The sequence below is a fragment of the Phasianus colchicus genome, chromosome 3, assembly GCF_987193195.1.
Source record: "Phasianus colchicus chromosome 3, bPhaCol1.hap1.1, whole genome shotgun sequence".
Classification (NCBI taxonomy): Eukaryota; Metazoa; Chordata; class Aves; order Galliformes; family Phasianidae; genus Phasianus; species Phasianus colchicus.
Window position 1 is genome coordinate 66,953,860 of NC_143438.1, and position 12,214 is coordinate 66,966,073.

A 12,214-nucleotide genomic window follows, 5' to 3' on the forward strand; every position below is an offset into this window, starting at 1 on the left:
AACCGGCGCTCACCGCCGTGAAATCGCCGTTGTTCTGTCGTCCTGTCGCACGGCTCTCCGTGCTCCGCTCGGATTGCTTCGGGCCGGGCTTCACCGTTTCAGTCTTAACCAAACGGGTTGCTTTAGATCGAGTTACTTAGCCAGAAATGTGTAATTGCTCGGTGTTTGTTTGAGATAAACATGTGGTTTCCTGAAAGCCGCGTTAATATGCCAGCATCTCCTCTAACGTTTTTGGATTGGCCGAACTCTTTGTTGTTCCCTGCTGAACTTAGAATTACTGGAGTTCTTGGCTGCTCTCATGGATAAATCGGGGTGAACTCGATGCTTTTCATCCACAAATGTTTTAAACAGTGGTCTCGTTGAATCACCAGCCTTCCTTCCAAAGGATGCCTGCACTGTTGAAGCCCGCTCAGATGGGCTAACCGGCCTGCGGCGTGCTGTGCTGTGGGTTAGGTTCATCCTGGGGCTTTTGGCTGCACTCAGTCCCCCCAGTCACTGTGGTCTCCCAGTTTAGAACTGAGCTCTCCATAAAGCCTCTACCGTGGCTGTGTCAGACATACCTGGAGTCCAGCTCGTAGCTCAGCGCTTGCATTGAGCGTGTTGCTTGAGCACCTTAAGGAGCTCAGGGTACCTTGGACAAGAGCTGCTGTTGTAATCTCTGGGTAGGGCATTAGGATGGCAGATGCCTCAGGAGAGTGTGATGTTCTTAGAGCTAGTTGTAGAGGAACACAAGTTTTGTGTGAAACTCCTGCAGGATTGCAAAGCAAACCTTACGATAAACCTTACAATTTGTGGAGTAATAGCAGTTATCCAAGACACTGTTTGGGATTTATAAAGGCGACGATCACCTTTAAGATGAGTAATGCTCCCTATTGGGTGAGTGCTTTCGCTGGCTTTGTGAGGTGGCTGTTGTGCACGCTTCATGGCGGTAGGTCACTATCAGTTTCCTGCAATCTGAGGTTTGCTATTTACTCTGCAGTATTTTGGCCTGATTTGCCTTAAATACCTTCAGTTTCTATTTCGAATCTCTCATTTGCAGTTTATTTTCTCTCTATTTTGTTTTGTTCTTTTTGTTTCTTGTTTGCATGGTATGTTTCTTGCCATCCTGCTGCGGGTGATTACCCCACAGAGGTATGTCCTGTCACTGTGCAGCCTCCCTCCCAGCAGATATTGTTACTTCATGTCACATGTGAAAGTTTCTTTTACTGCCTTTAGCTATGTGTAAATAAAACATACTCTATGCTGTTTTTTCTTACTAAACCTAATACTCTTTCCTTCTGTCCTCTTCTCCATACTGTGTCTTAAGACTAATTGATATGGAGGAGAAGGGAGTAGCCTAGAAGTTAGTGCAAGTATTAATTGCATTGGAGTGTTAACCTTTCCTCGTCGTGAAAATCCTTATAAAATGAGCCTCTGCCTTTATATCACTAATAATCTATGGGGAAAAAATGATGATTGTAATAATAAATGAAACAGTAAGTCTTAGTGGCTCTTTTGTGCTATATTAATGGTAAGGCTTGGACTAAGTAAGCTTCTGTAAGGTAGGTGTAGGAGTGGTGGTTTTGAGTAGAAACAGTGCTGGATGCATCCCTGTGCAAATGCACTTGAGTTAGAAACTTCTTACAAGGAGAGGAGTTCAGTTTTTCAAGACTCACTGTTGGTTTTCTGTGGTACACTTGTGGGCTACACTTGCTCTACTGTAAATATGGTTAGGAATCAGTGTTTTCTTTGCACTTATTGTGTCGTTATTATCCCCTTTCACGTTTGTAATAGCACTCCTCCTTCTCTTGATCCATATGTTTAACTAATGCCGAAACAATAGCCCTATTTTTATCTTAATGCCTTGATACCAGATACTTGGAACAAAAGTAGGTAATTTGTACCCTGACCGTATTTCCAACATACATAATGAGGCAGCAAAGCCTTTTAAATTTAATGAAATTTGGGAGAGGTCTTTCACTCTTTGTCTTAGAGACAATACATATGTATTCCTGACTTGACAACTTTCAACTGCAGGGCATGTTTAGCAGCTGCTAATAAACATATGGCATAGTGCCACCGTTCAAGTGCAAAAAGGAAATGGTAGGTGTTAAGACAGTAAAGCAGTGGAAGCTTCTATAGGTCTGTTGGATATTATACTCATGAAGAAGTGAGTGATGATTTCAGTATATTTTTGGGGTACTTTTAATTTGGAATGCCAAAACACACAAGTGGTTACAGCTGCTGCAATTCAAGGGTACGGAGCTGTCGGTTGGTGCTGCTTTCTGAGACAAAAGTCTTGATTCTTTTCTTTCTGTTTTAGTTAAACTAGTTTGTGTTGCCACGGTAAGGCTTAAGGAGAGAGATAATCCAGCCTGAAACTACCTTCAGCTTTTTATTAAGTAGACTTGTTGAGGAAATATTTCTCTTCTAATTGAAAAGAATTGAGACTTACTCGGAAGTCACTGCCAAACATTTTATTTCTGTGATGAATTTAGATCTGTGAGTTGCAGATTTATCATCTGTTTGTGGTTCCTATCCTCAAAGCTGCTTCTTAAAACACTTTTTTATGTGGACATAATTTGAAGCTGAGCTTTGGCAGTAGTGCCAGAAAAGCTTTCTCCAGCCTAGCAGGCATGTTGGTTTAGAGCAGAAGCTCTCCAAAAGGAGGAAGGCCTTTGATGTGTTACTTTTTCCATTTGAACTGTAATTGTTTGCTTTGTGTGTGCAGTGATGAATAGAAGTCGTGCTTCAAATGTAAAGTTGCATTGTAGTGTTCTAAGTTAACTTCTCAAATTACTCTGGCTGAGGAGGCAGTCAGGCCTTCAGAGTAAGGACGGTCACTTACAGTGGATTTATGCAGTGCTCTTCCCAGACCCGGAGCTACTCGGTTGGGTGTTGGGCACTTAGTGTAGCAGTGCCCAAGTGTTGAGTTTCCTGAGGGATGCTGAGGCTTGTGAAGCAGCAGCGGAGCATCCTGCATGCGGCTGATGGGGCTGTTTTCTGAGAGGATTTCCCTCTGCGGCCACACGTGCGTAAGGAATCTATTTTTCAGGAGGAGAATTAATCTGGGGGCATAGAAAAGTCGCTGTAGAGCAAGGTGTGGCAGTAGGGAAGGGATTGCAAAAATGTGGCTTTACTGCTTTAAATATGCATGCAGCCGGGGTGGAATCTGTGGTCAGAGTGCTTTCCTTCACCTACCTCCTGCTTTCACTCTTAGGAGAGCGTGCCGGTGGCACGGTGAGGAAGGAGGCAAGTTTCTAGTAGTGCTTCTGATCATTTTTCTACTACAGTTAGCTTTTAGGCAGCTTTCATTACCGAGTTGCACGTACAGAGGAGTCATTTTGTCTTTGGGTGTATTTGGAGACCAGTTAACTGAAACTGAGCTCAGTTATGTTCTGTTAGACCGCTGCTTAATCTCACCTACAGAGGAAAGCTTTTCAGGCTGATTCTGGAAATTCCACAAACAAGAATGAAAGTCTTCCATTCTGTTCTGGGTTTCTTATCAGTTGTCAAGGACAAAGCCGTTTGGTGGTGAGGTAACTTAAGCTAGGGGAATATTTTTGTTTGTATTCTGAAAATATAATTGGCATCTAAGGAAATAGTAGTTTGTGGTTCTCATCAGAAAAACAGTTCCCTTATGATGATTGCTATGAGCATAATATGGGTAATAGAAATTTGAAAATAAATTTTCTTTGATTTTTTTTTTCCTGTAATTATTTTCTTAACTTTACCTCCCAGTGAATTGTATTATACTTTCTCTGTAGAGAGGGGAGATGTTTAAAAGTCTCCAAGGGATATTACATTTTTTTCATTTTTCCCATAGTAAATGCTAAATCTGTCACACTTGGTTTACACAGACTTGTTAACTGCTCTGATGTCAGGGCTTTCGTTTAGCTCACGGTGCAGCATTACGGTTGTTGGCTTCCAACAGGACTTAACCACTTGTGTTCAGTACTACACTTAGGTGGAAAAAAAAATCTATATGCTCTCTGTTAACTGCTGGTACTTTTTCCCAGTGCATACTGCAGTACTTTAAATGGTTGTTGCATTATGTCTCTTATTTTCACTTGGCATTCTGTTGTATTCATAGCAAAGACTTCAGCCTCGCTTCTGTAGCATGTAACTCCGCAAGTCCTTCTCATCGCATTGCCTTCTTTTCCTTAGGAAAAGATGCAGTGCACAGCTCACTGATTTTTCAGCTGGATTGGTTGCATACACATCCTTACTTAAACATACTCCATTGCTTCTATGTAGTCAAACATAAAAAGAAAAGGCCTGCTGCAGAGTAATTTTGGATGTTGCCTGGTCTCAGGAAATGAAGTTCCATCAGCTATTATGACATGTGCCTAACAGTGTGTAAGACACAAGCCACTGATGTTTGGCTGTGACCAGAGTGACGACAATTTTTATTCTGACCCAAAGTCAGTGTAGTCAGTTTTGAAACTGTACTGTGGACTAAGAGAAAGTTTGCGTGGCTCTGAAATGCTCAGAACTCAGTGGCAGGCTGAGCTGTCGCATCTGGGACGTGCTTCCTGTTTCAGTGCTCTGATCAGAGGGAGTGCTCGCCTTTGTCAGAGAGCACGCAGAAAGAAGCAAGCTGAGGCTGGACAAAGATCTGTGCCTCATTTTCACGTAAAAGCCTAACTGCTTGTCTTGCTACTTCTTTCTTTTTTTCTTTTTTTTTCACTGAAGTTTTTTTTTTTTTTTCCAAAAAGGGTAGAGGTTTAGAAGTGTCTTGAATGTGGCAGCAGACTGAATTTTCTCTGCAGGAGATGCTGGAGAGTTTCTCTTCTGATCATGTTGGACGTTGCTGCTTAGAGATAGAAGTAATCTCTTCTGAAGTATGTCGTTTGACCTCATGATTCTATGACCTCAGCTGTCATTCTAGTGATCCACACTGGGATTACAACTTGAAGCAAGTGGTGATTTAAGGCACTAATTCCTGTATGGTGGAAAATGGCTTCTTTATATAGCCAATTCTGCCATAATTCCAAATTAAGGGTAGCAGTCATTCTCAGGATATGTTCTAGCCCCAGTTTACATCACGAGCTCATGAAAACCCACAAACTGAAGCTGACCTGTAATGTTGAGGTAGTGCAGTTTTTAATGCCCCCTAACTCCCAGGTCTGTGAGTCATTTTTGAAAATTAAAGGAAATAATTTTGCAAAATGCGGTCTATTCTTATCCAAAATCATAATGGAACCAGCCAGTTCCAAGCTATTCTTAATTGCTAGGAAGGAAGAGTCTAGAGATCTAATGGAAAAAAACAGTAGTGTCATCATCAATGGTCTTAATGGCACCTATAAATTAATGTAAGTATGAGGTTTTTTTTTTGTTGCTTTCTGCTTTCTTCTAGCTGCTTCTCCTGTAGCAGGTCTGAATCATCACTGTCTAAACAACAGCTACAAAGTACTGTAAAATCTACTTCGAACCTCTCGTTACTCACCAGCTTCTGCATGAACTAATTATTTAGGAATTCATTTCTTGGTGTTGGATTGTCTGATTCTACTGCTGGGAAATTCTGAAGCTATGTTTAAGATTACTTTGTGAAAAGATCATGGAGAGGCATATAAGTACACGTTGTCAGTATGATAACCAATTAAAGGTGGTGTTGCTGGGAAGTTTCAGTGTAGTTTGAATCAAGGAAGTCTTGGCTAAGTAGTGTAATGGAAGCCCAACTTTAGTTTGGGCACCTGCAGCATTCTGTTCATGTGTATTACCAGTATTTAGTGTAAAGCCTGTACAATGGGAAATTTAAAAAAAAATTCCTAACTTGTAGAACTGTAGAAATATACCTGCTGCTATAAGTACTCTAGTAGTAGTTTCTTTAGAACATGTAGAACAGTTAGACACAGGCTGGGAGATAACTGATCATCTTTATGTATTCATCTCTCAGCATGAGCTAATGTTGAGTCTGGATCAGGGTTCTCTATTGACTTCAAGTGGAGTTTTCCAAGGAAGAATGAACTGCATATGTGAGAGCTATCCAGATAAATCTTAAGACTGCGAATCTTTAATGTGTATGGATTAACAAAGTCAAGTACTTCCTTCTTGGCTAAATCTTACTTCACTTTTGGCCCAAATTTTATTTCCTTTGTCCTTATGGCAATTTTCTTGTGGTTTTGTTCCAAATATGGGAGGAGGGTGCAGTCTGAGAACGTGATTCTTAGATGATGTCTTAGATGAATGTTCTTTCAAACATGCATTCCAGCCTGCATTTATAACCAAGATTCCAATTAAGAAAAATTGGAATAACGCTATCTTTAGTTTCTTATCCTTTCAGTAGTGTTGTAGGACTAAAAAGAACGCTTGTGAAAAGCTAATTGTTTCTCTTTCTAATTCCAGGAGTCGGAGTTACCGTCAGAACTGAATAATGAAGGATACTGTGATTTTAACAGCAGGCCAAATGAGAACTCTTACTGCTATCAGCTCCTGCAAGAACTAAATGAGCAGAGGAAGAAAGGCATTCTTTGTGATGTCAATATTGTGGTGAGTGGGAGGGTCTTCAGAGCTCACAAGAACATCCTGGTTGCAGGCAGCCGCTTCTTTAAGACTCTGTATTGCTTTACAAACAAAGAAAGCCGTAACCAAACCACTGTTACCTATTTAGATGTTGTTGCTGTTCAAGGTTTTTCTGTCATTTTGGACTTCTTGTATTCTGGTAACCTCGTGCTTACGAGCCAAAATGCCATTGAAGTGATGTCAGTGGCCAGCTACCTTCAGATGACGGAGGTTGTCCAGTCTTGCCGCAATTTCATTAAAGATGCCTTAAACATAAGTATAAAATCAGAAGCTCCGGAGACCGTTGTAGTGGATTATAACAGGAGGTCTGTTAGTAGGGATGGTATGTCTCCAAGGGATCAGAAAGTTGCCAGCTTCTGGGCAACACGAAACCTTACCAACTTGGCAAGTAGCATAAAAACTGAGAACGATGGTTACTCAATTGATGAGGCCCAAATTGAAAGCTACCAAATGAATGACTGCAGTTGGGTCCAGGACAGCTCACCTGAAATGGCTGAAAATGAGTCTCAAGGTGAGGGAAAAGTTTTTGTGTGGAATGACATGGGCTCACAGGGACAATCAGTTCAAGAACCTGGAAAAGCAAGACGGAAAAACCAAACTGCAAAAAGATTTATTTATAATATACCGCCTAATACTGAAGAGAACTCAGAAGATTGCTCAGTGTTGCAACCATCAGTCCCATATCCAGAAGAAGACCTGTCATTCATTAAAGAAGAAGCAGGTAAATATTGCTTAATACCTATCATAAAACTTGAAAATTAAATTTCTGAATCAAGTACTTGGCAGCATGACTTTTTTACAGGTATGGTGGGTTGGGTGTTTTAGTAAAATCAGCATGTATTTAGCATTATTCAGCAACCTGGTTCTCTCTCTTGTGCTGCAGCAGTGCATCTTCAACTAGAGAAAAGAACTGTCTAACCCATCCCATGTGGTACATAACATATTCTTTATAACTGATGTTTGGTTGCAGGTCCTTATCAGCTAGTAGAAGCTAAAATCCTCGTATCTACGTTTTAATCTCCAGCTAAAATTAGTCACAAAATCAAGAAGTGATAGCTGATGCTGAGTGCATGGAGGTGGCCTTATAAATTTCCTTCCTTTGACTAGCAAAAGATTTTTGTGATCATCTCCCTGAGTCTCAACAAGAAGCAGAAATCAACATTCCACTACTGTTAATTCTGTGGATATCTGGAAAGCTGCAAGATGAAGTAATGCAGATAGATTTGTGAAGCAGATGGGGAAGAGATACCACAATGACATGTAGTAGAGAGAAGGTCTTTTTGTTGAACTTTGTTTAAACAAATCTTGGGATCTGACTTCTCATGGGCTTGGTTTTTTGTTTTCTTTTTTTCCCTCAAGGATCATTGGTTAATGAAAGTGCTAGAATAAGGTTAAATGTGTTCTAGATAAATGCTGTCACATAGAATTCTAGGCAGACGGTTCCTGGTGTATTTGAAATTTGGGGGAACGTAGTTTGTAGTTGCTGTTATATTGCATGAGTAGCTGAAACACGTATTTGAAATACTGTTGTTTATTTGTATCATTTCTAGGTGGATTAGCAGCCAGGGAAGTATTACTTCTGAATATTTTTAGTTTCAGAGTTGACTCTTGAATAGAGTATAGATGTGAGATGTAGCTAGAACAGAGTTCTTTAAACGAATGCTTCTGAGGCATTTTAAAATGCATGTCTTTTTCAAATATCTCAGAGGCCTATGAATGACCTTTGCTTCTCAGGTTCAAATGGCAGAATTTGGGGGGGAAGGGGGGCTACATAATGTAACTAAAAAAACCCTAAACCAACCAACAACAACAAAAAAAACCAAAACAAAACTCAACTGTCTAACAAAAAACACCAGCACTCAGACCTGTGGGTACAGAGTATTTTTGTGGATATTTTTGTATTCCAGTGGTGAAAAAAGGAGATTTGAAAGCGACTTGAGTTTTCAGGAATGCTTAGGAAACCTGTCTTCCTTCTGGTGGAGGGAGAGATGATCTTAGTTTGTTCTTGTACCCCCAGTATCCTTGAAAAACAAGACTGAAAGAAATCCTTTCAGGAGTGCTGTGACCAAGCCAATTGTACTGGGGCCCCGAGATGCCAGTGTTAGAAGTCTATCTCTGTTGCTGGCAGCTGCTGAGGTGTGAGGAGGCAATATGTGAATAGCAGTCCAGCAGTGGGCACATGGTATCTCTGTGCTGCACTGTATACCGTTGTGCATTTGTGTATCGCATATACATGAGCACCACAACAACACGTGACAATGGAGTACTGCAGACTGAAGCTACGGGCACCTATATTTGGTTGAGAGCAGGAGCAGGCAACACAGGAGATGGACGTGCTGTTAGCAAGCAGCGTGACACACCAGGAGCAGACATGGGAAATCAGCTGTGCTGAGGAACTGACACTCACTCTATAAATGCTTGAGTGGGGCTACTTGTCTCCAAACTCAGTGGGTAGGCCCACATTAGCTTTTCAGTTTAACTTGAGAACGTATCCTTGTAAAGTGGATTTCCTGGTCTTCTCTTAGTGTACTTTGATAAATGTTGTGAAGCATTCGTGGCCTGCAGGGAGTTTCTTCTGTGTGGAAGGAAAATGGAAGCTGTTTCAGAAATGTGCTTGTTATATGCCAACCACTGACAGACCTTGAGTCCACAGCAGCAGTGTTAGATCTAGCCTGAAGTAAAACAGCTCTGAATGTGTATGGTAGGGCTGTTGGGTCTTCAGCAGCCACATTAACAGATCTGCTTGTGCTGCATGGCACTACTTGATAGCATGCAGTTAGCTGCAGCAGTTTTAAGAAGAGCAGCAGAAAGTCTGGAGCAGGAAGGGGGATCTGAGTTGCCAGAAATTGCACAAATATTGAGTTCCTGACGCAATTTAGTGCGTGGTTTTTACTTCTGATTTATTTGGCTTAGACAGTTATGGTTTTTTACTATTGGAAACATTACAGAGAGTAAGTATCCAGCTAACAAATAGTGTGCTCAGCAACAGAAGTAAATGCTTGTTTGCATTCTGCAGACTTGGAATAGGTGCACTGGAGCTTTATCATTGAAGTAACAGATGGTGGGGCAGTTCAGTAATGATTGAACAAGTACTGAACTTGTTCAGTTTTCTGGACAGAAATACTGAGGTTTCCAGTCATTCATTGTGCTTCAGAATTAAGTCATAAAATATATTTCATGCTACATCTTGATGAAAATAACTATATTAAATATATTAAATTTATGCTGCGGTGTCGGTACAAGATCATGGGAAGCTTTATGATTGTAGAGAATGAATTCATTTTGCAAGTAAACTAAAAAAACAGAGTATTGTCAACTAATGATCTCCTTGGTACTTTGACTGCAACATGAGCAGTCCTAAGTAAATAATTACATATTTCTGTCAGTACTAGAACTACTTTGGAAGCCACTTTTAATATCTCTATACTAAAACCTTTACTTCTAAAAAATTTCTTATGTGAGAGATGGTGGAGGTAGAGCATGATGTTGCTTACTTTCAGTCTTAGTTATGCTTCAGTAGCTGGTGTTTTCTCCTCTACTGCATGCCGGATAAGTTAAGGTAGATTCCATAGATGATATGTGCATTTGTTCTACACAACACTTTGTAATTCTTCCCTCCAGACCCAAGAAAAGGTGCCAGAGAGAGAGAAGAAAGAGCGGGGAATTGGAAGAATGACAAGAATGGGTTGTAGAGTAACTTGCAGGTTACATGATAACTTTTCAGTTGTGGATTAAGTTTTTGTGAAGAAGGAAAAACTACCAAAATGAATAGGCAGTTTAAAAACTCATGAGAAAATGTTTTCTGGAACAGACATAAGACAATGCCCTTAGAAGAAAAAGAATGAGTAGTAAATTCTTGCAATGCAAGTTAAGTAATACACTTGCTGTCCTTTTGGTTATTGAAAGAGAAAGAATGAGCTTCTACTGTTACATTTTGTGGTGTGCTGATGGGGATAACTAACACCAGCTGTGGTTATTAGATGTCTGATTACATGCAAAGTGAGTTGCTGTGTCCTTGATGATGGTTTTAGGTTGTTAAGCTTTTCTGTGAGGGAGGGAAAAAGTACCATAGATGGCAAGGCGGAAGGAAAGCCAATTTAAGGACTGCTGCTCTCATAATGAAAACTTAAAATAGAAACCAATGCATAGGGAGGGAGGAAAAAAAAACAAAACAAAACCAGCCCAAAGCCATTTAATTAAATTCTGTACTGAGTGGAGTTTCTGATTCTGAGCACTACTAGGTAAGTGTTAGATAAGTCATAGTAAAAGTTTTCTGAATTATGCTTTTGCCTCTTATCCTAGTAAAGCAGATGTGAATGTGAGTTTACCTGCAGATAGGTATGAAGATACTTCAGTTCTCCTTCCTCTCACTCTGCATTACCAGTGGTTTTATATTTAACACCTTTCCTGTAAGAAGGAGCACATTGGGCTTCAAAAAACTTTGTAAAGCCGAGATGAGTGTGAAATTGAATATGGCGTTTTTGCTTCATTTATCTACTTTTACCGGTGCTTTCAAACGTTCTCCAGGTTTAACTATGTGAAATAAAATAGCTGAGTTTCTTCTCACTGAATTGTACAATCTATCTTGCTGTTTCCCTTCTAGTTGATAATCTGTTAAAAATGCCTGGTTTACAACCAGAGTGCATCCTGCAATTAACCATTTACCATGGAGGAAATAACAGTGCGATCAGTTGGTATCTTTTAGTCAATTTCCAGTACGTGAAAGCTCAGTGATTCTAACTAATGATATTTTTAGTGTCTATTTGTAGATTTTATACATTTATACCACTACTGAATTGTTTTTTCATTTGAGTTTGTGTTTTGAAATATGTGTTCTGTTTGTAGATTTCATAACAAAACTGTGAATTATTCCTTATGCTTTGAGAGCTGACCATGTTGATTCTTAGGGACGTTTTAATGGTGTATTCAGTTGGTTTTGTGAAGCTAACACCAGACCACTTGTTTGCGTGATTTTCAGGCTACATAATGTGATATATTGGTTTGGAGGGCATCTGAGAAAAGGGTAACAAAACAAGGACAGGATGAAAGCAGCCTTTTGTGGAAAAAAGTTTTTCTGGATAAATTTGTATGTGTTCCTAAAGAAGGATTTGAATTCTGTTGGCTGTAAAAGCAACTACTTTTCATAATGTTACAAGTAGTGTCTAAAGCTGCTTATAAAAAATGTAGTGCTAATCACAGTTTTTGTCATATGTTGCTCCCTCAAGCCGTAACTTGATAGACGTTTTACAGTAGAGTTGAGTAAATTTGTACTTGAAGAAATCAGGATTGATGAGCTTGCCTGGACTGTCTGGCATATAAAGAAAACAAATACAGCATTAGGAAAGGAAGTTTTTTTTCCCAATCTTCTTTCCTGGTACTATACCCTGATTGAAACATTAAAATTGTTTAATGAATGTTTGACCTCTCTATTTGCTCCATTTCCTATGTAATAAGGAAATAAAGGCCACGTGGATTTTGAAAGACATCCAGGGAGAGTCCAATAACCAGGAGTCTAGCCAGCCCAGTAAATTTGCCTCTCTTAGGGATTTTTACCTAATTCTTACCCTGAATACAGGTAGATTCCCACATTCTGATGAAATGGATGTCTGATCTTATGATTTTAAGGAATGCAATCAAAACACAGGCAATATTTTGAATTAAAGAAATCATCAGTCTGAGTGCTGACTTAATCTTTCCATTACCTCAGCTA

General features: G+C 39.9%; 1 protein-coding gene across 1 annotated transcript in view; it reads left to right on the forward strand.

Moving 5' to 3' along the window:
- The window catches only part of ZBTB10 (zinc finger and BTB domain containing 10), a 32,099-nt gene that overhangs the window by 1,223 nt on the left and 18,662 nt on the right, over positions 1-12,214 (forward strand). The window contains exon 2 of the mRNA XM_031590928.2: positions 6,328-7,225. Within this exon, the coding sequence (XP_031446788.2) occupies positions 6,328-7,225 (898 nt within the window). The remainder of the gene's footprint in view (positions 1-6,327; positions 7,226-12,214) is intronic.